Below are 27,430 nucleotides of genomic sequence, written 5' to 3'. Positions count from 1 at the left end.
ACACACACACTACTTCGATGGAGATGGGACAGTGGGAAATTGCGAGAAAGGCGATTTGTGATCTGTCAAAAATGACGAGATTGTTGCTATTTTGTTGTTTTTTCTGTTAATTTCACATTTTGACCACTCGAATGGAATTGTGTGCTTCTCAAAACATTATTTAAGCAACACTTTAAAAGGATTAAGATTGTAGCCTACTTACCTACACTGTGTTATTGGGTCCTATAATCAACGCGATTTGTGAGCTCATGTTTTTTTGTTTTTGTAACGACCAGCAGCGTTGTGTAAACTTGTGCTAACTTCTAAATTACTAAATTGGGCTGAACCTTCAAAACAGGAGGCGTGTCTTTGGCCAGTTACAGTTGCATGTAAAGTTGCCTCAAAACTCCTGAAATAACCCCTCCATCAAAAAGCAGTAAATAGGCTAGGCTGCCTCAGCTAACGCTAAACACTCAAGCATCACGTGTGCAATGTAACACACTTTTTTATTTAGTTTTGTTGGCCAAGCAATATACACATATATATATATATATATATAAACTGATGCCTCGTCAAAGTAGTTATAAGACTGTCGGCTTACAATATTAGTGTTTCTGAGTCAGCTGTTTCTAGTAGGTTAAGGGAGAAATGTTGCTAGCTCAAATGTAGCTAGCTAAGTTAACACTACTTAGGCTACGCTATTTGGTCATTTAGCTAGCATTATTAGCATGGCGTTCTTCAATTTCACGTAGGCCTATATATATGGTGTACTTTTTAAAAATATGTAATAAAATATATAAACAACAATTTGTATCAAGTGTCTTATCCAAGTCTTATCATGTGTGGACCAGATGTAATATAACTACTCTCCACGTAAATTAGTCATAAAGCAAGCTAACGTTAATTTGGTCAGTTGGCACAGTTTGTTAAAAACTATTAATGTGAGGGAAAACTTCTTAGCTAAGTAGAGGTGCACTCCATTTTAACATTGTGATATTTTCAATCAATCTTAACACGTGTTTAAATGTGGCTTTTGTGCTTTCCCTTCTTCTTGCTGAAAAAAACTAGCTAAACTATCTAGGCCTATGGGGGAAATAACATTTCACATTTTAAAGTTACATAGCCTACGCCTTTTATCTTACAGACAATTTCCCTATTTCCCAACTTAATTTAATTTGACTATCTTTAAGGCAAATAAAGAAAACAAGATTGATGCTGATACTGTTACTGTGACAGAGACTTGCAAATGTATTCAAACCCCTCAGGGATAACATATTTACATGTAGTTAACTGAATAAATAAGATGTGAAAAATAACCAACAGTTTTATTAACAAACTTTCAATTCAGACAGACAGAAATACAGACCCCCACAAATCTGTTAGATTTGGTGCTCAACTACATGTTTACTCAGTTCATTCTTTCTCTTCATGCCACAGGTGCTGATCGCAGCATCTGCAGCTGTGCCTTGATGTCATGCTTAAAACATGCAATCTGTAACCTCCCTATTTTTTTTTTAGCTCTAGTCTCTGCAGTAGAATAATTATGAACCCTACATTTATTCACACAGCAGTTGTTGCCATGTATAACACGGTACAGATGGCATAGTTGGATTTCCTGGTCACTTCGGTCTCTGCATACATTTCCAACACTTCCAGCAAAGCTTTGAGTAGAGCTTTCAACTAAGACAAAGGAAATAACCGTTAGCAATGGATCGTACCTTCTATTCTGAATCTTGTGTACCATGTGCCCCCTGTGTGTGGTCTGAGGCCTGGGGGCTGTTGGCCCTGTCCTGAGTGCATCTATCCCTGTGGTCATTTAGTCTCCAACACAATGTAACTACTGGGCACCATCCCAAACACTCCAAAGACCAACACCAGCCGACGGGGGACACCAACTGAAGCATATGTTTGCAATGGGAGCAGTGGGGATGGAAGAGACAAAAAAGTTTGAACCCCTGCCGTTAGGTATAATCTCCAAGTCAAACTTTCGATTTAAATGAATGCACCCTTTTCTCCCAAATAAATAAAGCAGCAAACTCAAATCACTTTTAAACTCTCTTAAATATAAAGATTACTGAGCAAGAAAATTGTCCTGTATATTATTCAATGTTGTAAAATTACACAATTGATGTAGTATATGTTTGTTTCCTAAACTCATTAGCCATGCATATGTCCCCCCCTTTCTTTCAATTTGAATGAGAGTCCTTTATTGTTACAGCTTTAATCCTGTGTTTGTTCATTATAAACGTAACCTCTATAAGTAATTTAGTAAATCACCTTCCTATACTTTATTTGTCTCTGCACATTTCAAATATAAACGATGTTATGTAACTAACACCATGCTTCCCTTTTTTATTTTCATTATAGTCCAGTCAATCTATTTGTACTTAATCAATACAGCCTGGAAAACATTAAAATGTGCACCACATTAGGGTTTGATATTATGATTTTCCTTTGTTTCTAGTTGTTAGAGGATGATAGTGAACACACACACGCACACACACCTCTAATCTCTTCACTGTACACTGGGTATTTGAGAAGATCAGTAGTGTGTGAATGCATATTTCTGCAGAGAGACATTATTTCTTCCCTCAATTCCTCCTGGCAGAGATCTGAGTGTTTGACCTTTTTAAAATGCAAAGCGATTCTTCTACTCCAGAGAGTGAACGGGAGGCTCATGATTGCGCTACTAAATTTGAGAGACTTAATGCAGTAACTCACAGAAAAGGAGAGCTGTTCTGCAACTGCTAGAGTCTTGACTTGGTTACGGGGATACAATAACACCTCCAAGGGTTATGTTAATCTTTAAAGACGGGTTATTCTTATGCCGCTCCACTCTTTACCTCATTTGATGGAATATTTCACTGCAACCTTGAATCAGTCTCCCATGCTTAAATCACCTTGTTGCATTGGATTTCCTTATGCGTATAGCACTCTTTTGCCTTAAGTCTTTAAAATCAAACAAACCGTAAAGATGTATTCATTCGGTCCAATCATTTATCAATTTTTTAACTATAATCTTTTTAATGTAATTTTAAATAACCTTGTCAATGTGGAAAACCTGACTATCTCTGCAGTGGCTTCCCTTGTGATTTTAGATAAACATCTCACATCTTTTCACATGTTTCCTTCTTCTTGCAAAAGGGAATGCAGCTAATTTAGCATTTACATCACTACCCGAAACACTTGTGATTACCAGTAGACTCAAATTGAGAATTTAACAACTTTTGACACCCACTACATGCGGTACATTGTAATGGGAATCTCACAGGAGTTACAATTGATATAGATGTCAAATCGTTAAGAGTGTGCCATTGTACTGCACGTACCTCCTCCACTAAGTGTGTATAGAGTGAAGCAGCAGACTATCGTTTAACATTGCTGTTAAGATGACATTATATCATTATTCAAACAAAGCCACACAGTACCAGTTTTTCCGCACTAACATGTAATTATATTCCACCACATAAAGGCCTCTGACAGAGCCTTTTAGAAAACAGGGATGCCGTCATTGGCTCATATATGCATCTTACAAAATGCAAATTAAGAAGATATACCCCTTTGACTGGGGAAAAGTGTGAAAACAGTTCATTAGACTTGTTGTGAGGTCTATGGATGTCTTTGTTTTCTCCCTTAGGAAAAAAACTGTGAATATGTATATGAGATGCTGACTATATAAACTGTAAATAGGGTTTGTAATCGAGCTCAGAGCAGGAGGTTCTATAGCCATAAAAACAACAGCAGTCTCTATACTGCAAGCACAGAAAATATCTACTGAAGGAAACAGAATTCAAGCTTGTCTCCCACAATTAGAAGACCCTTTCAAATGTAATTAACTTGATTTGTTGATACATTTTTCATCCACCTCTTTTAGTAAAGTGTGGGAGACAGTGTAAAAGAAGCAGAATCTATGGGGCCTGTGGGTCCAGCTCCTGATCTGCAAATTTGAATAGATTTATCTATTTAACTTAATAAGATTACAATAATGCTGAGGTTATGAAAGAGCAGATGAAACTAAGAGGTGGAGCTTCTTATAGTGATGAAATACTTGGTAATATTTAAGAAATGTGGCAAGCCAAAGTGAACGACTGTTTAAGCTAAGAAGTGTGTTTCAGAGCGGAGCCATTCTTGTTGCCTTAAGGTTGCCACTGCATTGTTCGTGCAAGAATAAAACAAAAGATCAGGAATCCATAAAACTGATTCTGCCTTAAAAAGCTTGAACAAATAGCTAATTTAACATAGGACATAATTGAAACCAATGTTTAATTGTCATTCTTATTAAACATGCTGCTAAATCATTGCTGCAACAGCAATGCTTACAAATGGACACAGTCTTGAATACAATTTTCCATATGTACTTAACTATTCATGATCATTTCATCCATCCTTTCATAGACTATATTTTCTTTCTTGCGGGTTAGGTATTTGAACTGACTGCTGCTTGTAGGTCTTTGTATACAACCAGCCTAATGTAATTATACTCACCACCTACACACAAATTAGCATGCAAACTGTGTCGGAGGTTTAAAAATGACATGGAGGAATGTGATTTAGTACAAGAAGAGGTCTGATCTTTGAAGCAGTATTTCTGCTGCGCTGCTCGATGCCACAATGTCAGGTCAGCAGACCTCACTGCTTCAACATGGGAAGCAGGACTACAGCTAACAAGCTCCAAAGTACTCAATTTAAACACACATGTACAGTGCAAAGACACACAAACACACACCCACTGAGCTTCGTAACTGGGGAGCTCTTATCTCCACTGAACAAACTCTTCGAGTGATGGGAATGTTCTCAGGATGTTATCTTGTCCTCTGTGGAAATGAGATAGCCAGCCACCTTTATCACCACCCTCAGACTCTGGAGGGCCCCTGACCATTACTGGGACAAGGAGCACTAGGCTGCCAGGGGACAGAAACCAACTGAAAAAAAGAGACTGCCAGGAAATTATAAGTACGGCAAGTGGAATGACTGACAGCAGATTGGAAGGGGTTTCATGCTTAGATAGTCCTAACCCAAGTCAAAGCTATGTCTTGAGGGCCTTTTTGGACTTTGCAGTTGTTATTTGCAGATGATGTGAACAAGATGAGACATAAGAGAAAGAGTCATACTGTGAGCCTTGACACCTTATTAAAAATAATGTAAAATAAATTAGAGAGAACAAATTATCAAAAGAATCGGGGAAGCTAGACATTAGTTATAATTGGCACAAGAATAAACAGAAAAATATATATCAGTGAAATATGAGATTTAATTGAAACATCTCCATGGCAACTCTCTTTTCAAGTCACATCTTTAATGAATGGGTAATGGACAAAATGCACAACGCACAACTTCATATTAACGTCAGAACAGATGCCAAAAGAAGTCAATTTTGTTGGGGAAAAGGTGATTTTGCAGTGCGCACAACAGAGTATGTCAAAACAGAACAGCAGCCTTTTTTTGACACACATACACACAAATGTACGTACGTGTTCCCTCTGTTGCTGTCATTTTGACTGTCTGGCAAATCCACCTCTTGTTTTCAAAGCTTTTTTTTCTCTAACAGGTGCAAAACCTCTCAACTCAACACATCAAAGAGACACATGCACCTGTGAATAAATCACAGTGAATGTTAAGAATCCAGACTAGGCCATCCAAAGAGGTAGGATTCAAAGTGTCTGATTTAATATTCATGAAGTGCAGGTCTTTGGTGGTTGAATGCTTGTTTACTGAGATGTGTCTTTTGTCCTTGGGAGAAGGTTTGATATTCCACCGAGCAGCTGTATTTACATATACTTGCCGTTTCTTCTTTACATGATACGAAGACACACATCTCGCCTGACATGCCACATACGTTACACAATACCACATACCGGCTATGATTGACACGCAATTTCAGTGTGCTCTCCTCTCCCCTGTGAAGTATTAAAAGCTTTACTGCTGTTCTGACAGAGCTAATGAGAGTTTCTGATTGTGAAGTGTTGGTGGCTTCCGTGTGGAGGAGTTGTTCAAGTTGAGGCAGGTCCAAAGCAAAGTGAAGTCTGCAAACTGCACCCACAGGGACAGAGGTGGCAGACAACCAGTCAAAACCAGAAACAACCAACTGTCAAGCACTAAAGCAGAAATGTTTTTCATTAATTAACATTTCTTTCACTCCCCAAGACCACTGTGCCTTTTTAAAAAAAAGATGAATGTCGGTTTGATTTGACCAACAGAAACACTTAACAGATATATACTGTAGGTTTCTGTTTCAGTAACATAACAAATATAGGGTTAACATAGAGCCAGTAACCCTTTTTCTTCATCTTTGTATCCCTTTTTTCTGTTTTATCAAAAGTGGTCATTAAACCCATGCCCTGCAGCCTAGTGTCAGTCATGCACCTGCATCAAGGACTCTGTTTTTGGGCAGCAACGTGTGAAGATAATCTCAAAGGGAAATCAGAAGGGGCCGCAGTTTCCAGATGGATGACTCACAGCTTTCCTCTCTTGCTATATACAAACTGTGGGATGTAATGTCACCTTTTCTAAGTGAAACAAACTCCTACAAGGTCGGGATGTATGTGGAACAACTAATTACTAGAGCTGAAAGAAAGCATGTGAGAAAACCCCATCTCCCCGGTGGGTATATTAAAGAAAGAAAGCAGCTGGTCAGAATACTCTGGAGAAAACATCAGCAATTGGAGAAAGTGGTCTGGGATGCTCTTCACTTTAAGTGCTTTTCTCTGAGCAGTCTGTTATTGTCCCACGCTTTCTGCTCTCTTGCAGTAGTGGCATACACACATATCCATCTTTTTCATCCCCAAGGGTGAAACAAAGCCAGGCATTACGACTCAAACGAAGCAGCTCAATTTATCTAAAATGCAATAATTCAATGTCTTTATGTTGATATGCCTTAAAATAAGAATAGCTCGAATTATTTTGTACCCACCATATACTCCAAATCATGCACATTACACAGGGTTTTTGGTTGTTACATTTCTCACACAGTTTGGCTGTTAAACAAATCGATAGGTCTGTAGGACATCAGAGAAGTCATGCAGACCTGCTGCCATCTGCTGGTCAAACTGTGAACTACCAGCACTCTTCACAGAGCTATAGTATAGGCTACTGTAATTCAGACTATAGTACTCTGAAATCAAGACTATGATGACATACCATGTGTATTTACATATTAGCAAGAATATCAAGTTGCACTGAGGATGAATTGTTATAACATCAAGTGTTCTTCTATTTGCTCTGTCTGCAATACAGCCTGCTCACTACTAAGAGAAAATGCTATCTGATGCTTCTGATTCAGTTCTTTATTTGACAGCTGGACCCTCTTGAAAGTCCCCCTCACCCTCTCTATGATCTAGTGTCCTACACGTTGGGGCCTGGATGGTGTTGAGCAGTTAGCTGCCAGCACTTGCAGACAGCACATTCAAGTCGTGTCGTCCAAACCACATGACATCCTCCAGAGCTGCCTCTGCAGCTCTCTGCTTGTGGTTGTGGGGGAACCGCCTGGTGCTGCTGGGAACATTAACAGCCTGCTTCACCGTGAAGTCAGTCTGTTGGACCGACTTGTTCCCCTCGGTTTTTTCAGAGCTGCTGTAAGCTCCGTCGTGGGACAGGCAGAAATGGGAGCGTTGCTGTCTGGGATCATTAAGACTCTTCCTGAGTCCTACACCCTGAGGGATATCAACATGATACAGGAAAGAGGTGTCCTTTTTTAAAAGGTGCAACGTGGGGACGGATGTGAACATTTTATAATGTCTGGAATCTGTCTTTGTACTTACATTACTGAAGATAGAGATGTTGTCTTTTAAGGCATTCATGTTGTCATGGCTGGAGAAAGGATACTCTCTGGATTTCTATAAAGAAATGCAAATTGGAAAAATTGTAGGTTAAATACAAGTGAAGACACATGTCTAAAGGGATAAAACGAGGAGGCAGATTTGCTTTGAAATGAAGTGCAATGTTATTTTATCTTTCAAAGCCCTGGGCCATATACGCTGTGAAAAAACACTATACTATCCTTTGTGTAAACACACCTGCTGAGATTTCCATTTAGGAAAGCGCTCCAAGTTCAAAGCCTCAGGCAGTGCTGATTTAACCTGAGTCAGCGTGATCCCAGTGCTCGTACAAGCTTCACGACTCCTTTTCTCTTTTTCTGGTAAAACTTCACGAGCAAACTGAGAAGAAAATGGAAAGAAAAACTTGTTAATACGATGTTATTATTTGTAATGATCTGATTTTGAAATTAAGGATTTCTTACCCATTTGCCACCACCATTACTCATTGAAGAACATCGCATTGCACCGTTCTCCATTTTAATATTTAGAGAGTGCACTGAGTAGTTTCAACAATACAGCACTATCCCTGTCCAACTTAACTAATGCAAACACACTGGTGACTATGGAAACGAAATGTGATCTCAATTTGCCATGGAGACGTGGAACTGGAATTCTGTCAGTAAAGGAAGAAACAATAGAGGCTGTTTTGTTTCATATTACATTATAGCAAATTAAGTCATTATATGAACAATGTGGGAAAATTACCAAATGTGTTGTTAAGGAGCTCTGCAGTTAAGCAACTGAGGACACATTTGAAGCCAAAATGGCATGTTTTTCTTTTTAAATGACAAGGATAACACAATTGTTTCTATTTAAAAATGACCAAGCGAACAAAATTAACATATACGTGACTTTATTTTTTACAACTCTGGATTTACAAAAACAACAATTCAAAATAATATAAAATAAAGTTTATTCTGGGATTTTTTTAATAAGAAATGTTAGTAATGTTTTAAATGTTTAAAAAAGAAAAGTACAATTTAAAGATCCCAGATTATTCAATTTCTTTCAAATACACTTTTGGACATCAGAAATTAAAATGGTTCACATGATTTTGTTTGAAATTAACATATGTAAAAGTTAAAATAGGCCCACAGTGACTAAGCCCCGACTATAGAACACCAGACCTTGATTTGAATGATGTGAATTAAACTAGCATAGTTTCAGTGTGGTTTATCACCTGAAATGGTACAACTGGAGGGATTTTTTTAATCCTTTAGTGAAGAGTCTCAATGAGGTAAAATTCCATATCTGATACACTGGGAAAGAGGGATTGTAAAACAAGGAAAAACTATGTAAAACTAGGCAATTTAGCAAGTATTAATCCAACAATATATTTACAGAATATGGTGGACTTATATTTTAGTGAAATAAAACAGTTAAGAAAGCAAAACTTCTTGAGTTATTCTTTTTGGCATTACATAATAGGAACATTATCTTTCAACTGCAAGCAAATGTAGAATAGGGAAATTCACATTGAGGTAATCGTGCTAAGAACTGTCATTTCCAGGATACAGAGGGAATATTCAACTAGGGTCACAGTTTAGACATGGTTGTGTTCTGAGTGTCCCCGGTATGCATTATTAATCCCTGAGGACAAGATGAAAAACTGTTTGAATTACCTGAGGATACCATCTAGCGTCAGAAAATTGTCAAGTTCTTCAAAGTAAGGTAGGCACCAATATCGATACCAAACCTTATATTTATTTATAGGCCTAAAAGGAATAACATATAAGTATATCTAGTCTTACCATACTGCAATGAGCATGTACTCTCTCCCACAGTTAGTACAATTTCAGAGAAAGTAGCAGGAATGTGACAAAAATTAGTCCTAACATCAAAATGTAGCAACAGGCCAGTTATCAACAATCATGTTTAAGCACACATATACATCAAAATGGCTGCCTCCTCAGGTGACATAGTCTGGTCCAGTACTTTCATAAAGATTATGATACATTCAATGTACGGGATGCACGCATGCTACAATATAATGTTGGGAATTGCATATTCAGTTACGTTTTGAGGAAAACATATCAACAATTTTCTGTGTGCAAAACCTTCATTTGTTTGACCCATTCACCAGGACCTTGTCTTCTGCAGACTATGTATAATGACTCAAAAACAAACAATCCTAGAGATGTGTTTCCAGCTAAAAGTAATTGACAGATATGGGGATATCATTTTCAGGAGAACAAGCAACTATACTGTATGTGGATATGGGGCACTGAAAGGTCACTCGAGTGATTGGCTTCTGGTAATATTCTCTAACAGCCCACTGAGTTATCTGATGAGACTAAATGAGCCCTCATCGGTGCCATTAGATCTTTGTTGATTACGATAACATTGTCTTGACCCCATCAACTAGACATCCATAATTAGGAAGGTCATTGGGATGCTCTTGAAGAAAGTGCTCTTTAATTAAGAGGCAGCCATTTGTTTGCACCTACTGCATTATGCATTTTTATTTTGAAAAGATCGTTGATTCTTACTCTGAATCACTGATGTAGGCATTTCTGCTTCACCACACCAAGAGCTCGTCACAATGGGAACAAACTCTTTTGCCCTTGCATTATGGAGGTGCTTCTTCAGCTGTTTGGCCAAACGTTGCCACCTAATAAAAAGCAGTAATCAGTATCAACTTAGAGTCTCCAAAACTGTAGTCATATGAAAGTGTGTAAATTCCTACACTCTCTTACCTTTCCTGTGCAGCGTTGTACTTATTCAACCTGCCTGCCTCCTCCCTCTTCTCCTCCATCCAGCGCTGTAAGAGTTCTTCTTTCTCTCTGCAGGCCTGTTCCAAAGCCTGATTTATTCCTTTCTGCTCCGTCCGCAGGGCTGCCAACTCTTTGGATTGACACTCGACGGTGTACTCAAATTCTGATAGAGTCGCCTTCATGGTGTTACTCCCTTTAGCCAGAGAAAGGGCCTCTTGGCGAAAGTGGGACACACTGAAGCAGATAAGACATAAAACGATGATTTATTGTAACTTTAATTACCTCATCTGTTAATTCAAACACTTCGATTTTAGATTATAAATCACAAGTTCACCCGCTAATAATAAAGAACACCATGTGGATTAAGATAGATTTATGCTTATTCATCAAACTGTTTCTGCTTATGATATATTAACAGCTGATTGTCAAATACAGCACTAGAACACCAGGTGATTATGCAGTACTTTATAAAGTCATGATGTTCCTTCAGTGTGCTAAAAGTAACCTATTAACACTCTTCTATTGAATGTGTGATGTAGATGATTTATTTTTTGACTATCCATGTTATAAATGTATTATCTTTTTGATGACCACACACAACCCCTATTGCAAGTCTGTCCATACTGGGAGAGGGATCCCTTCTCTGTTGCTCTCCCCGAGGTTTCCTCCATTTTTTGTGGGGTTTCTTTAACAAGTTGAACTTGTCCGATGTGAGGGTCTAAAGACAGAGGGTTTCGTATTCTGTGCAAACTGTAAAGCTCCCTGAGATCAATTTTACATTTTGGATATTGGGCTCTATAAATAAACTTTGATTGATTGATTGAATATATGGATCACAACATATTCTTTAAATTCAGCATTTCTTCAACTTGCCCCATGACGTCTCACAGGTTGATAGGTATTGCAAAAGTAATTAATTTAATTATTGGGTATTGAATATTATGGAAAATCAAGGCTGTTGTCACTTAAGAAAATGCTATGGAAAAATGCAATGAATTCCCCAAACCACTTTCATACTGGGCTTTAAGGTGACCCAACAAACGGCACCCAAGGATTATTTGTCTCTAAGTATTATGCTCAGTTTTATTAACAGGGAGTTTACACTGATGTCTGTTGTTTTAAACTTGAAATTACCGTGACTGCCAGTACTGCAGTTCAGCCTCTTTCAGATACAGGACTGTGGTCAGGTCAGAGACGGTCTGAGAGAGCTGTGAGGAAAAGAAGCAACAACAAAATGATGTTAATGTCATTTTAAAAGTTAAAAGGCAATACTTTTTCTGATTAGTATTGTAGGTGCTTGTCTGAGGCTTAGAACACATTCTTGTGCAACTATGCCTGCTTATTGAACACATTTTGGGCTGATAATAATATGTTAGTCCTTGGATTTCTCCTCATTGAACCTACCTTTTCTGCCAGGTGTTCACTCTCTCTCAGTTGGAGTTGAAGGTGTCTGGTGTCTTTCCCAACTTCACGTCCACCTCCGTCTAAACTGCAAAGACAAACCAGTGTGAAGAAATATATAAACAAATACATAACAAACAAGCTTTGGGTATCCAAATCGCCAAAATGGAGAAATGTAAATGTAGTTAAATGCTACATTTCTAACCTCTTAGATTGAACATCATCCAAACATGTTTTGCGAAATTCAAACCGTTCCTCCATCTGAGACACTGAAAGACAGAACACACATGTCCTCAGGCTAAGACACTGGGAACATACTGCAAAAGCTATTAGACGACATATTAAACTCACAGCTCGTGAACACACCGATGAAAGGCAGCTTCTCAGTTTGGTCTCTCTGTTGCAGTTCACCACGCACGTGATTCTTCCAGCTTCTCATTGTGATTGAAACGAATTTGTCAATCCCCAAAATGTCAACAGGTTTAATACGTTTTTCTATCCCACTTTATTTTGGTCAAAGACGATATTATTGTCAAAACGTAGCCGAAAACACAGGAATGAACTGCCTGAAAAAAGGCACAGCTCCTCCCTGTTCAGTCAGCTGCTTCACATCCCCCCGGCTATAACCTGTGACCTGTGACCTGCAGGGACCATGTCTCCTGCATACACTTTATCAAAACACGTTACTATACTCTAATCTTATATATGCATGATCCCATACATATAACAGGAGTAGGCTATTTGTGTAAGTTATTTGAGATAAAATAACATTAGGCTACGCTATGAATATTTGGACGTTTAATATTTTACTTTTTGAATGTAACTATAATGAATGTATATATATTTATAATCATTATAATAACAGTAATACAATAATAATAATAATAATAATAATAATAATATATTATTTACATTTTCCCAAATATTTTTTTAGTTTGAAATAATTATTTACAAAACCTAGATTTTAAATGGCACAATACAATCGTTTTTGATACCATTTGGCTAAAAGACATGACATAATAACACAAAACACGGGACCGATTAAAAATAAATTGAAACCATTTGGTGTTTAATAGATTTTCAGAATAAAGCACAACAGAATGTGCTCAACTCTTCTAGAAAGACGCTCTGAAAGCACTTCCGGTTCATTTCTTTTTAAACATGTCGCATTTACTTGAGTATTTTCCATAAAATAAGGATATAATCTACTTTTCAACCTCAGAAAATATTCTACTTAAAAAACGAAATCATTTTGATGGTCGATATAAGAAATAAGATGTGTTTTGTAGTTTGTCTCTTGGTCAAACCGGAAGTTGTTGCTGCTCGCATTAACGTGTGCTCTGACAACAACAGACAGACTGTCCGGCTGAAATAGGAGAAGCTGCAGGCTTATTTCTCTAGTTTAGGCAGGGTTTAACACATTAGGTATAACAAAGAAACAACAGCGTCCCATGTGAGTGTAATTTAGCGTTTATTCTGTACAGATTCATGAGTCAGCGCTGATATTTCCAGCAGCTAACCTGTCAAGCTAGCAAACTAGATACAACTTTATTGAGACATTTGATCTTGCTGGTAATACTGCGTAGATTATCATGAGTTGTCCACCCATGGATAGGTTTTCTGATTGTTAAAGCAGATTGTCAGTGTGTGCTGGGGTGAACTGTGTGTCCAGTATGAGTGCACCAGCTGGGGACAGAGAGATCCCCCTGGACAATGCAAAGGAAGAGATCAGTGGCCCTGTCTGCACAGGAGAGAGCAGCAGACATGTGAGTAACCATCGACTAGAAAGATGTATAAATAAAGATCAAATTCGGAAATCCAGCCCGAGTAATTCACTACATATATGATCAGCGGTGTAAAGTAACTAAGTAGATTAAATACAAATGTGAGGGACTTGTACTTTACTTGAGTATTTCAATGTTGTGCTACTTTGTACTTCTACTGCATTACAATTCAGAGGTATATCGTGTACTTTTACTCCACTGCATCTATTTAATACTTTTAGTAACTTTGTAGATTTGGTTTCATAATGTGAAATATAATCAACACATAAATAAGACTTTAGTTATCACTTGAGTAACATTCACAAGCTACCCTGCAGTATACAAAGTCATTCAAACTAGCTGTACCTTTACCAGCTTGATAACACTTAAATGCGTCAATAATTATAATCAAAACATATGATATATATTATTCTGAAATGGGTCAATCTGCATAATAAGTACTTTTACTTTTTGTACTTCAAGTATATATTGATGCCAATACATTTGTATTTTTATAAGAAACATTTTGAATGCAGGACTTTTACTTGTAACAGAGTATTCCTAGATCTGAGTACTTCTCCCACCTCTGGATATTATGTTTTACTTTGTGTTCCTGCAGGACTCCGCAGTGTGTGCAGGCAGCAGTGAGATAAAGAGCCGAGCGGTGGTGAAGTACTGTGCCGCCCCCCCCCCCCACCAGCTATGCCCTGCTGCAGGAGCAGACGGACCTGAAGCTGCCCCCCGCCAACTGGCTCAGAGAAAACCCCCAGCTGGGCAGCGCGGGCACCACCATCCTTGGCTCCAGCAGCAAGAGCAAGCCTTTTTCCAGGTATAATATCATCTGAAATATTTTACGACCATTGTTGAATGTTCTAATAGAAACTGTGCTGGCCTCTGTAGATTATTTGCTTTATTTAGGAAGTACACTGTCCAAATCACTGTTTTAACAAGTAAGCCTGGTCATTCATCTTTCACAGTATTGATGGTAAATGGACTGTACTTATATAGCGCTTTATCCAGTCTTTAAGACCCCTCAAAGCGCTTTACATACTACATGTCGTTCACCCATTCATACAGAGCAGTGTATGTTAGGACATGCACTAACATGCATACACATTCACACACCGTTGGCCATGTTGGCCAGGGAGCAACTCAGGGTTAAGTATCTTGCCCAAGGATACATCGACATGTTGACTGCATGGGCTGGGATCGAACCCACAACCTTCTGGTTGAAAGAAGGTGCCATCTTTAATGATTTTCATGACAAAAAAAAACCCAACAAATTAAATTGTTTCTCGCAGACATACCTGCAAATTGTGGATTTAAAGCATACTGTAATGTTAACAACTCTTGTGTGTATCGTCAGGGTTCAGTGAGATTTATGTAGGCTTTAAATGTTCTCAAATGTTTTCTATAAATACAAATAAAGGTCAGTTTATGAATACGTTATCCTGCGAGAAGACACTGTACAAATACAATTAATTTAGTCCTGGATCACTGTGTAAACCAGCTGGGCAGATGGCCTCTGTTGTTGGTCTGAATGCTCTCATGAAGACAGATTAAAAATCACTGTTCATCCATCTTAGGTCCAGTGTGCAATGAGGTAAATCGTTACCAACATCTGTTCCTTATTCATATTCACAAAAACTCTTTAATGATCATATTTATTTCCTTCTTTTGTAGTTTTGGGATGGCTTATGAGTTCATCGATTGCATTGGGGACGATGTCGACGTGGTTTCAGACTCAGAGGTTTGTAGAGCTGCCGCACAGCTGGTAGATTACATTCTGAACCATGCGCTCACACCTTGTGTCAACATGGTTTTCTTTCATTTTCAGAACATCAAGAAGCTTTTGAAAATTCCCTACAGCAAGTCCCACGTCAGCATGGCCGTTCACCGCGTGGGGAGGACCTTACTTTTGGACGACCTGGACATTCAAGAGCTCTTCATGAAATCCTCTCAGGTACAGCAGGGACTGGTTTATAACTTTTTAAATAGTTATTAGAATCAGAATACCTTTATTCGTCCCACAAAGGGACATTTTGTATTTGTTACAGCAAGAAAAGAGCCAAAGAAAGCCTAATATACCCAAGAAGCATCCATAAAAAAAATAGGGTTTTTAAAAAAAATTACACAATTGACAAAACATCCTGTAACAGTTCTGGGATGTAGCAGCCAGTTATTATGTATATATTGCACAGTTATTAACAGCATATATATATATATTGCACATAATTGGTATTGTACAACAAGGGGACAATACTTATGACTGTATCTTTTAAATATGTGGTATAATTGATTGTATTCTCTCTCCTATATTTGTGTTGCAGACTGGGGATTGGACGTGGCTGAAAGAGTTTTACCAGCGGCTAATAGATCAGAAGTGGCAGAGGAAGAAGAAGAGTAAGGAGCACTGGTATCAGAAAGCTATCCTGTCAAAGTTCCTCTACTACAGGTGGGTTCTGGGCGTTACTTGAATTATAAGCGAAAAGAGGAGAATATATCACGGGAGTCAGGTTGCATTTCTTCCTCAGTGCTCTTCCTCAGTCCCATCTGATAACATCTGCTGTGTCCCTCCAGTATAAATGGTGATGGGGCTGCAGAGCCTGTCCCAGTCAACCCTGACAGAGAGGAGGAGAAGGAGAGCGAGGCGGAGGAGTTCAGTTCCTCCTGGCCCACCGCCTTCACCAGCACCGCGTCTGACACTGAAGAGTCAGATGCTCCCAAGCAGGTAAAGTACAATAGCTGTTTGACATCTACCTTTTAGTAAACAACAAGGACAAGTTACTTTAGAAATCATGTGTATTTCTTGGAGAATCCATCGTGTCTGTTTCAAAACCTTCAGTACTTAATGAGGTTAAATGTATAAGAAGTGTTTTAAGATTTGATTGGCTCCTGGTAGACCACGAAGCATATGTTTGTAAGGAGTTTTGGTTTGCACTGCGTTAACTGGCTTCATTTCCAAAGGTGCAGGAAAGTTTTTCTATGGACAGCATGTTTGCTCTGGACCAGGTGACGTCGGCACCCAAAGAGCAGCACCTCGCCATGCTCTTCAACGAGGGGGAGAACAGTCAGGTAAAACAACGTTCTTTATTGTATTTACTTCTACGGTATTGGTACCTCATGTCTAATTTCGACATACACGTTTTCCCTTGTTCGACAGGGTTTGAGAAACGACTTTGTGCGAAACATCATGTGGACATTTGAGGATATCCACATGTTGGTTGGGTCCAACATGCCTATTTTCGGAGGGGGTCGCTATCCCGCCGTCAGTCTGAGACTCAGGTTGGTTTGCTCCCATTAGGATTTAAAATGTTAACTAATTTAGAGAAGACCTGATAATGTAATCCTTCTATTTTAATTGTATTGCATGTCTGTTGCCTTCTGTTGGCGTTAGATAAGATGAGAGGTACTTTATTGATCCCAATTTGGCAGCACCATCAAAATGGATGCATGTGTCAGCAGCATAATGCAGATTGCTTATAGTCTGTCATTTAGTTGTCTGACCTTTGAGAAGGGGGGAGCCAGACACGTAATGGATGCTGTAACCTCATCAGAAGTAACTAAAACGTTCTCACTGTTTCTCAGGGACAACAATAAACCGATCAACATCCTGACGGGTATCGACTACTGGCTCGACAATCTGATGTGTAATGTCCCCGAGCTCGTCATGTGCTTTCACGTCAACGGCATTGTACAAGTAAATAATGCTCCAGTATTTTATTATAACGAGGTATAAATATCTGTTTGATCATAGCAGTCCAATTCTTTTTGAAATCACTTTTAATTTTAGCTCTTAATTGGAAAATGCAATCAATAATGAAACTTCAACTGCTCTGTATCTACTCTTAGTGCTTTCTGATGTGATGCAAACGGCATTCTGTTGTATTCTGTGCCTTTGCAATAAAGGTGATTCTAATCTAAACTAAAAAAGTGGTAATAAAAAATGTTTACGCAGAAATACGAGATGATAAAAACCGAGGACATCCCTCATCTGGAGAACTCGACCTTCTCCACAAGGGTGGTGAAAGACATCGCCCAAAACATCCTCTCCTTCCTGAAGTCCAACTGCACCAAAGAGGGTCACACCTACTGGCTGTTCAAAGGTAGGAACAGGGCGATTTTGGTTTAACTCTGTACTTGTACTCCGCACTTTTCTAACTTGAGGTTTATTTCTTGAATCCGCAGCCAGTGGGAGTGACATTGTGAAGCTTTATGATCTTACTACTCTGTGTGAGGAGGCGGAAGAAGAGAAATGTCAGAATCCCTTCACTCTTCCTGTGGCTGTGCTGTTATACCGGTGAGTCTCAGGATCAGATTGCATGGATGGATTTGGAACAATGTCTTCCGATTCAAAATGATCTTATGACATGTCATGGAAAATGAATTTGTTATTTTACCTCAAATGTGATATTTGCAAGTTAACAGTATTTGGTTGAATTGGCTGTTTATATAAATGATTGTTTGCAAGTGAGTTATGCTTTAATCAGATACCATTATCTTAACGGCAATGAGTTCTTGTCTATTCTCTGTTTTGTTTTGTAGAGTTGCCAGTAACATGATGCTGAAGGCGAGTCAAAACAGAAAGCACTACGGCACAATCAGAACTCTGCTCCTGAACTGCGTCAAACTGCTGGATGAGGAGAGGCACCCGCAGGTAAGCCTCGATTTAAAAAGGAAATGCAAGATCCACCTCCATATCAAAGTTACAATCGACCAGATCAAATTAGGGAGAACACAAGGACTGCAATCAAACCCTGGCGCTGCATTCAAATGATTAGATGATCAAGTGATATATGGGTAGAAAAGTCACATGGACACTGTTTTAGTTCCAAATGAGTTCAGTATTTTGAATCTATATTTCAACAGCGGGAAAGTAAAAAGTGCCTTAGTGTAGATTTGATTGAACCTCCCCCCCCTCTTCCGGTCTGTTCAGATCATCGCCTCGGCTCACTACATGTTGTCGGAGCTGTTCCAGCTGGACGAGCCTCCGGAGGAAGATGGAGAGGAGTCGATTCGGGCCGGCGGCTCAGAGGACAGCTACAGCGACGAAGACAGAGAGGAGGAAGAGGAGGAGCTGACGGAGGACAGTGACGAGAATGTGTCCTACCGCTCCTGCTGCAGCCCGCAGGACGACAGCAAGGCTGTGGCTGTGATCCGCTCCGTGGTGGAGCTGGCCGTCCCCGAGAAATACAAATCCACTCACCAGATCAGGGTCAGTCACTCTCTGAACACCTGAGGGGACAGTGTGGAATACACAGATGAAGATGTTGTATGTAAACACCAGAGAATAACCTTTCTTTCCCCCTGCAGCCAAGCAGTGTTTTCCCTGTTTCTCTCGACAAGGAGGAGAAATGCAGACATGTCCTGAGCTGCGTGCTAAAGGCGAGTCTCTGCATATTTCTTTTTAAAAGACAGTGGCCTGTACTACGAAGCAGGATTTGCTATTTACTATTCATTCATGAAGTATGACGCTGCGCTGTCAGCACACTTCTCCATGTTTGTGATTGGTCAAATGTTGGTAACCCCGTCCCTTTCACGTGAACGCGCTCTCAGGCGGACAGAGAAACCCTGGTTGATTTACTGAGTTGATAACCAGCTTCGCTTAGCGACATCGCGTTTGTTAGGGTTAGTTAAGCCGGGTAAATCAAACATATCCAGGGTCTGTTGAACTGGCTTCGTCGTACAGGGCACTGGAGGCAGTAACATGTAACTCAGCAGAATCTGAGAAGAGCAGCACCAGCTGCAAAGAGCGGTGCCTTTTACTGTTTACTTCACTGCGTTGCCCTTCATTAGAAGCTGAATAGAGATCGAGGCTGCTATGTTCAAGCACACACACCTCCACACACATCGAATGACCAGAGTATTCCTCCTATTACTCGTTGTATGTCCTGTCAGGGCGCATGATGTGTTTGTGCTCAGCTCCGCTGTGTGTGTGTGTGACACCACCGGCATTTGTTTTGAAATTACCACGAACAGTAATTTACACAAATCTGGTTCTCCATAGTTATATGTGTATTCCCAAGTGAAAGAAATGTGTTTAATCTTAATCTCGATGTAGTGCTATAGTCCTGCCGAGATACTTACTCGTGCGAACGAGTAAGTATCTCGTGCGAACGAGAAAGTATCTTGTGCACGCAAGTTAATAAAGCGTGGCCTCGTTTTATTTATTTCTCTCTCTATGAACCCTCCAGGGCTCCGTACAAAGCTAATAAAGTGTCCCAGGAAATATGTCATCCACTGTGTTAATAATCGCTCTATGGAATACACAGGGGCTGAAGGCGGTGGATGTCACCATCAAGAAGGAGAGCGATCTTCCCGCTGCAGACCCCAACACGCCCATTCCTCTTAAATACGAGGACAGAAATGCAATCGGAGCCTGTGCTGCCGAGCAAGGCCTCTCTCTTCTTCTTGAAAGAGGTCAGTCTGCAGGCCTTATTTCAAAGATATAACACCACATTAGAAAAAAGGCAACATACAAGCATTACCAGGACATTCTCCCTCCCTCCCCCTCTATGTGTCTCCCTCCTGCTCCTCATGATGTCCCCAGCGATGGCGTGGCAGGCGGACCAGAAGCTCCCGACGCGCTCCGGGATGATCCCCGGCTCCTGGCAGCACCGCATGAAGCTGCAGCTCTTCCTCAAAGCCTCCAAGGCGTACTACGTCCTGTCGGATGCTGCCACCAAACTGCAGAAGTACGGGCGAGCTCTGCGCTACATCAAGCTCTCCCTGCAGTGTTACGGTGAGGTTATTTAACAGGAAGTGGTGCAATAAACCGAACATGGGGGGGGACAGAGTCTTCTCCATCGCTGCCCCCACCCTCGGGAACTCACTCCCACAACACATCAGAGACTGCACTGACCCCCCCACTTTCAAAACACTGACCAAAACACACCTTAATGTATGAATAATGTTGTGTTGCTGTTTTAATATTTAAATTCAACTTTTTACATTTTGTTTTATTTCCTTTTTATCACCACTGTAAAGTGTCTTTGAGCACCTGAAAAAGCACTTAGAAATCAAATGTATTATTATTATTATTATTATTATTATAATAAAAGCTATTTGTTTTAGCTGTGTCATCTCTTAACATTAAGGTCACGTTCCAACTTCTCTCCATCTCTCCTATAGACGCGTACTGTTCAGTGAGCGGTACACTGCACCCACAGGTGCTGCAGTTCCACAGCCAGTGCCTGTCTCTGTGTGGGGACATCCATCTGATGTTGGCCCAGAATGGGAACAACAGAGCAGCTTACCTGGAGGAGTACAGCTACCAGACCAAGGAGGACCAGGAGATCCTGCACAGCCTGCAGAGGGAGAGCAGCTGCCAGGGTCAGTGCTTAAAGCTTAAAGGCCTGATCTAAATGTCAGTGCTTGTTTTAACCCATAATGTCCTGCCTGAAGTTTTCCTGTCCATTGTTGCTCATTTCCCTTGGCACTGACTTCCCTCGCTACCCACCAGCCTTCAACATGGCCACAGACCTGGCTACGGACCCGGAGTACCAGCTGTTTGTGAGCAGTAAGTGCTATGAAGCGGCGTATGAGCTGCTCTTCTCTGAGGCTTTGAAAGATCAGGACTCCGATCAGCTGGCTCAGGTGCTCAAAAGGCTCGGAAACATCCGCAACGAGATGGGAGTGTACTTCATGAACCAGGCTGCAGCCATGCAGACGGAGAAAGAAGGTAGGTTGGATTAACAGACACAAGATGGAAGTTATATTCTAAGCAGACAGAAAACTGTACAATGATAGTTATTCATTTGAGATATTTAACATTCTTCAATTTGTACGAGGAATGATGAAGTTGAGATCCTTTGAACTCGAAAGAGAATAGAAACAAACAAGCTTCTTGTACATGCCAAAGTATGTAGTGCAAAACAGCTCATTGCTCCATTTCCCACGCTGCTGTATTTAACCCCCCCCCCCCTCCCCCCCCAGTGAAGAAGTCTGTGTCCGGAGCAGAGCAGGAGATGTGGAAGAAGAGCTTTTCCTACTTTGAGAAAGGCATGAAGGACTTTGAAGCCATCGAGGACAGCACTAACTCTGCTCTGCTGCTGTGTAACACGGGCCGGCTGATGAGGATCTGTGCTCAGGCCCACTGCACCCTGTCAGCTGATCAGAGCCGGGGGGAGTTCTCCCCCGAAGAGGCGCTCTACTATAACAAGGTGCCACATCAAAACCTTTATGTGAAGTGATGGAAAATGAGTTGTTCTTCTGTAACAATATCTATCTTTTCATAATCTTAATCCTTCCCGATCATGCTGTTAATACATACATCTATCTCCCCCAGGCTATACACTACTACCTGCGGGCGAGGAAGTGTCTGGCGAGCAGAGAGAACCACTCAGCGGTGTGGGACAGTGTGAACTGGGAGCTCTCCACCACCTACTTCACTCTGGCTACTCTCCTGCAGGACTACGCCCCGCTGTCCAGGAAGGCCCAGGAGCAGGTGGGCTGCAAATATTCTGAATGACCCACACATTTGTTATTATCCGGCATATTTCCATGTGCTTTGACAACCTTTATATCCTCAAAGTCAACTTTATTGTCAATCTTTCAGTTTGTGTTTACAGATCGAAATACCGTTTCCTACAATCCCGAATACAAAAATATATATAAAAATATGTATATACCTATATATATATATATATATATATACACACAATCAAAAGACACATTTATACATATGCAATATATATACACAATCAAAAGACACATTTATACATATGCACACATTAAGATAAAAACACAACAATCCATTCACATTAGTGCAGACTGTCCATAGCAGCGTACAAAAAAGTGTCTGGTGCTGGATTTGAGGGTCTGTGTGTGGGGTGTTAAAGTCCAGGGGGGGGGCAGAAAACAAATAGTGCACTTTTTACAAATGCCAAGATAAAAACACCAATTGTTTTTGCACCACTGACCCCAAGACGTGTGATCAAACTTCTAATCACCCAACCTTGTGTGTGTGTGTGTGTGTGTGTGTGTGTTTTGTCAGATTGAGCGTGAGGTGACGGATGCGATGATGAAGTCCCTGAAGTACTGCGACCTGCAGACTGAGTCGGCCCGGCAACCGCTCTACCAGTACAGGGCTGCAACCATCCACCACCGGCTGGCCTCCATGTACCACAGCTGCTTCCGCAACCAGGTCAGAAACCATGTTAGGGCATACAATGACCAGAACCCCCTCCATTGACCACATCCTGTTCTTCAGCAACTTCACTGGCAAATACCCTATAGATGATAAGACTCTGCCCCTCACCTTTTAAGGCTATCCACAACCTCACTCCTCCATACCTGACCTTGAGAGCCTTGAAAGGCACCTTTATAAATCAAATGTATTATTATTACATCCTTTTGTCTTTTGGACTGAATATCCATGTGTCTTAGTAGAGACATATTGCTTTTGCCCAAAAAGTGCCATTTCCTGTTAAAGAAAAAGGACTATACTTTGACTAAACACGGCCACTGGTGATGGGATGTCTGTTCCACGCTTCCAGCAGAATAACACTCGCTGAAGGTATTCTGTGTGTCCCTGTCTCGCTGTGTGACAGGTGGGGGATGAGCACTTGAGGAAGCAGCACCGCAGCCTGGCAGAGCTGCACTACAGCAAGGCGGTGTGTTTGTTCCTCAGCCTGACAGACGCTCCCTGCGAGCTGCTGCGCACGCTGCTGGAGAGGGTGGCCTTCGCCGAGTTCACCATGGCAGGTGAGCCGCAGCGACTGCTCTCAAGTGTCGGGTTTCCATCTGCATTCACACGTCTCGCTAACAAATGTATTAGAAAGCTGCGCGAGTCCTCACTGACACTAAGAAAGTGGATCGCATCACTCCAGTTCTGAAGTCTTTACACTGGCTTCCTGTCTGTCAAAGAATTGATTTCAAAACACTTCTGCTGGTTTATAAAGCTTTGAATGGGTTAGGTCCAAAACACATTTCTGACCTCCTGCTAAATGATGAAGCATCCAGATCCCTCAGGTCTTCAGGGACCGGTCAGCTTTCTGTCCCCAGAGTCAGAACTAAACATGGAGAAGCAGCATTCACTTATTATGTCTGGAACAAACTCCCAGAAACAAATCCAGGCTGAAGACTTTTCTTTTTGCCGCTGCTTTTAATTGATATATTCATGTCTCACACTGCACTGTAACTTTTATTCATGTACCGGTGTTGTTCATGTTTTATCTTTGCTTTTAAATGTGTTTTTAAATGCCATTTTATAATATGTTTCTCCTTCTCTATTTCTTAATGTCTTTGAATTGCCTTGTGTTGAAATGTGCTATATAAATAAACTTGCCTTGCATTCTCTCGAGTTACGTTTCATTTTGTGTTCCCGCAGGTCAGAGCAGCAGCACGGCGAAGCTGAAGAGCCTGACTGGAGCTTTAGAGATCATGACAGAAACTCGCTCTGCCTTCCTGATGATCCATAAGGAGCTGCTGGAGGAGCAGATAGAGGTACCGTTCAGAGCAGCAGTTTGAAATGCTCTCTCATGCGAGTGCTTCTTTCCCTTTCCCAGTCACACACTGCATACTAAAACATATTTGACTTCTTGTGCTGTAGTTGAGTGAACCTGCTGAGTCATCAGATTCTCCTGAGGCGGCTGGGGGCTCCCCCTCAGGACTGAACCTCCAGGAAGTGATGAAGCTGATCGGCGTGTTTGAGCCGAGCTTCTCCTTCCTGCTGCTGCAGGTGATCAAACTGATGACGACCATGAAACGGAAACCAAGGTGAGCGAGAAACAATGCACATATGGATTCAGACCTTTTTACAAATCAGCCACATGACAGTCATTTCAACACGAATGATCCCGTGGTCTAACTTCAGAGATATGGCATGTGAAGTCAACTTTATTGTCAATCTTTCAGTTTGTGTGTCCAGACAGAGATCGAAATACTGTTTCCCACAATCCCGAATACAACAACAAATATATATATAAAATATGTAGGCAAATATGTATAGACATATTTATACATATGCACACATTAAGACCTAAATAAAAGCACAACAATCAATATATACAAAATAACAGTCACTTCAATATCTTTGAGAATGTACATTAGTGCAAGACTGTCCATAGCAGCTGAGTGTCTGTGTGTGGGGTGTTAAAGTCGAGGGGGGAGGGGGGAGAGGGGAGAGAGTTCAGTTGGTGTGGGGTACAACAAGGGAGGTTGCTAAACGTAATTTGTTATTTAAAAGTAGGGAATATGGAGGTCTGGGAGCCATAGACCTGGGCATTAAACTAAAAAAAAACATCTCGGCTGCAATCAATAGGAAAGCACCTTGGGTTGAGGATGGAAGAAAAGAAGAGGCAGAGCTAGAAATGGTCCATATTACAAGTTAGTTTATGGTGACTTCACAACTGAAGTTCAACATTTAGGGATTGATTGGATCGGACTACCGAATAGAGTAATTTTTAAAATGATAAACGATTTCAAATATGGAGGTGTTATAGCATACAAAAACCTAACACCTGACTAAGGTAACGAAGTCTTAAAATCAGTAAAAAGTAAACCGTTATCGGAGAGCATGAGAGACGTGAGGTGGCTGATATCAGTCAACAGACTTGCGGTCAGCGCTGTGGTTTCATGGAGCTGCTATGTGAAAACTAGAACATGCCCCATGATTAACTGTGAGGAGGACGAGACTTTACAGCACCAGCCCAGGAGGTGTGGTCGCTCCTACGGGGCATCGGCTTAGACTTCAATGGACAATATGTCTCAATCATGTATTGTATTCCGGATGAGGGGATGGACAATAAACACAGGGACCTTTTTCAGCTGGTAATTTGTATCACATGTATGAACATCTGGAAGACAAGGTGCAAGATGATACTAAATCAGACGATCATAAACAGTGGCACCATCGTGAAACAAATACTTACTGAACTAAGGAGAAGAAAAACCCTGGACAAATCCCAGACTCAGCCATGGGGCGTTTTGAGTCTGTGACCGAACTGAGTCTCATTGGAATATAAACGTGCTCTCTTTATGTTATTTATATATTTATGAATTGTGTTTTATGTGTATTATTAATGTAACTTGTGTATATCATGTACTGCCCAAATAATATAAAATAAAGTTTTCTAAAAAAAAAAAAAAAAAGAGAGAGAGAGAGTTCAGCCTCCTGATAAAACTGTACTCTATGCTTATACTGTATATTTGACTTTTCTCAATGCTCACCCCTAATCATATTTTTTTTATTACAGCAATAAGGATGAGGAGCTGCTGAAAACCTTTAAGAACGTGTACTCCAAGCTGCTGCGAGCGGAGAAAAACGCTCCTCTGCTGAGCCGCATCGAGCTCCACATCGAGCTCCTGCAGCAGCTGAAAACACAAACAGGAAGTGGAGACACGGGAGCGCATTCATGATGAAGACAGAAACCACAGTGCGAAGGACACTCCAGACCTTAAGTCTTCTTTAAACCCCACTCAGTGACAGAAGGGATGATTTATACACACCTTTTTAACACATGCTCAGGCAACACCGTCCTACTCTGAATGACAGTCTGAAAGCTAATTCACCTGCTGCGCCTTTAAAAAAAAAAAACTCATCTTTTCTCTAGCATTTGCATCGAAGGTTTGGAATTGTACATTTTTGTGAAAAAGTTGTAAATTAGAAGGATATTATTTAATTGTCTTATTGCTTAAGCAGTTATGGCTTGCGTGTAAAGCTCCTATGTGTAGGATTTGTTTTTGACTGTTCCACATTTGATCTGGATTGCCTCATTTTTATACAAATAAAACATACTGTATGATTTTAAAGATGGTAGTACCACTTCCACACAGTCAAAGCGGGATTTCATTTAGCATCAGTTTACAAAAATAATTGGTAATTTTCATATTCAATGAAAGAACTGTGAATAACATAGATTGATTGAAGTGTGATTGCTGACAAACAATTGTTTTTTTTTTAAATAACAGTGCAATAGCTTGGCAACTTTCAATGCAATGTTTATGTCAGCATGGTTTGCTGTGATGTGAAAATTAAAGGTTTTTTAAAAGAATGTTGTTTGAATTCATGTTCTGGATGTCACAAATCGGTAATGTACTCGTTGGGATATTGATATACTTTTGGGTTCAGGAGATTTTATTGAAAATGTGTTTCAAAGCATCCCATGTCAAATGACCCACTGACAAGATATCATTCCTACACTGGACCAAAAAGACACGTTGCCATTACTGATGACACAATAAAAAGGGCTGTCATCTTGATTCAAATGATGTACTTCTCTCGGTTGGAAAATCTTTGGAATCATTTGAGAGAATCTTAATTCACAACTGCAAAATATTCACAGATGTCAAGTCGTTTTAGACAAGAGCAAAATGCTACATATTATACCTTTAAGTGGGTCAGCTGACAGAGTGCTGAGGGTTCTGGCTCTGGTCCGTCCTGCAGTCGGGTCACTGGAGAGGGAACATTATGTTTTGAATTCAGCGTCAATGAACCGGGTCGCCCCACTGTCACTGAGCTGTATCCGCAGCACATGGAGCTGCAGGCGGGCCGAGGCTCTCTCGGAACCTCATCAATCAGGCCGGCCCCTCTGTGCTGGGGGGACCGACGGAAGGACAAAGACTGAAGGGACGATGTGAACGGAGCAACAGAATCATTAATAATGCCAGGGGGGCTGGGAACCTGAATTGTTAACCTCGCTTCAGTTTGATAAGATTTGACATTTTAAAATATGAGAAAATTATCCTTTTAGTAAAAATATGTTCTGTTCAAAAAGAAGATAAAATACAAAGGGCAAAGAAGATCAAGATCATTTCA

At 40.5% G+C, this 27,430-nt stretch overlaps 4 protein-coding genes across 5 annotated transcripts in view; 1 reads left to right on the top strand and 3 right to left on the bottom strand.

The window, feature by feature from the left end:
* The window catches only part of ctbp2a (C-terminal binding protein 2a), a 67,298-nt gene extending 67,077 nt beyond the window's left edge, over nucleotides 1–221 (bottom strand). The window contains exon 1 of the mRNA XM_071205586.1: nucleotides 203–221. The gene's annotated coding sequence lies outside the window, so the exon portion shown is untranslated. The remainder of the gene's footprint in view (nucleotides 1–202) is intronic.
* A 5,033-nt stretch (nucleotides 222–5,254) lies between these two features.
* tex36 (testis expressed 36) lies at nucleotides 5,255–8,358 on the bottom strand. The gene is made up of 4 exons (XM_034101377.1): nucleotides 8,216–8,358; nucleotides 7,992–8,132; nucleotides 7,737–7,811; nucleotides 5,255–7,628 (listed from the first exon to the last, which is right to left on the bottom strand). The coding sequence occupies exons 1-4, from the start codon at nucleotides 8,267–8,269 to the stop codon at nucleotides 7,353–7,355; spliced, it is 546 nt and encodes a 181-aa protein (XP_033957268.1). The 5' UTR covers nucleotides 8,270–8,358; the 3' UTR covers nucleotides 5,255–7,352.
* Nucleotide 8,359: 1 nt separating this feature from the next.
* Nucleotides 8,360–12,529, bottom strand: LOC117460127 (autophagy-related protein 16-1). 2 transcript variants are annotated; one of them, XM_034101375.1, is made up of 7 exons: nucleotides 12,260–12,529; nucleotides 12,114–12,177; nucleotides 11,912–11,996; nucleotides 11,642–11,715; nucleotides 10,490–10,741; nucleotides 10,283–10,404; nucleotides 8,360–8,406 (listed from the first exon to the last, which is right to left on the bottom strand). In XM_034101375.1, exons 1-7 carry the CDS (start codon nucleotides 12,345–12,347, stop codon nucleotides 8,375–8,377), a joined length of 717 nt encoding a protein of 238 aa, XP_033957266.1. In that variant the 5' UTR covers nucleotides 12,348–12,529; the 3' UTR covers nucleotides 8,360–8,374. The 2 variants fall into 2 exon arrangements, with proteins under 2 accessions (XP_033957266.1, XP_033957264.1); XM_034101373.2 differs by lacking the exon at nucleotides 8,360–8,406 and adding an exon at nucleotides 8,630–9,383.
* A 703-nt stretch (nucleotides 12,530–13,232) lies between these two features.
* Nucleotides 13,233–26,666, top strand: edrf1 (erythroid differentiation regulatory factor 1). Its single transcript, XM_034101206.2, is given in 26 exon segments — nucleotides 13,233–13,674; nucleotides 14,291–14,356; nucleotides 14,358–14,500; nucleotides 15,355–15,421; nucleotides 15,509–15,634; nucleotides 16,002–16,126; nucleotides 16,252–16,402; nucleotides 16,639–16,746; nucleotides 16,835–16,956; nucleotides 17,260–17,371; nucleotides 17,630–17,777; nucleotides 17,860–17,971; nucleotides 18,217–18,328; nucleotides 18,608–18,886; nucleotides 18,985–19,056; nucleotides 19,944–20,091; nucleotides 20,222–20,413; nucleotides 20,803–21,003; nucleotides 21,134–21,352; nucleotides 21,607–21,833; nucleotides 21,959–22,117; nucleotides 22,667–22,816; nucleotides 23,223–23,376; nucleotides 24,002–24,117; nucleotides 24,224–24,390; nucleotides 25,869–26,666. Coding segments are annotated over 26 exon segments (3,732 nt in total). The 5' UTR covers nucleotides 13,233–13,581; the 3' UTR covers nucleotides 26,032–26,666.
* The last annotated feature ends 764 nt before the right edge of the window (nucleotides 26,667–27,430 follow it).

Source organism: Pseudochaenichthys georgianus, chromosome 15 (assembly GCF_902827115.2).
Source record: "Pseudochaenichthys georgianus chromosome 15, fPseGeo1.2, whole genome shotgun sequence".
Classification (NCBI taxonomy): domain Eukaryota; kingdom Metazoa; phylum Chordata; class Actinopteri; order Perciformes; family Channichthyidae; genus Pseudochaenichthys; species Pseudochaenichthys georgianus.
The sequence above is the reverse complement of the archived record's forward strand: the minus strand, read 5'-3'. Positions and strand labels throughout refer to the sequence as shown.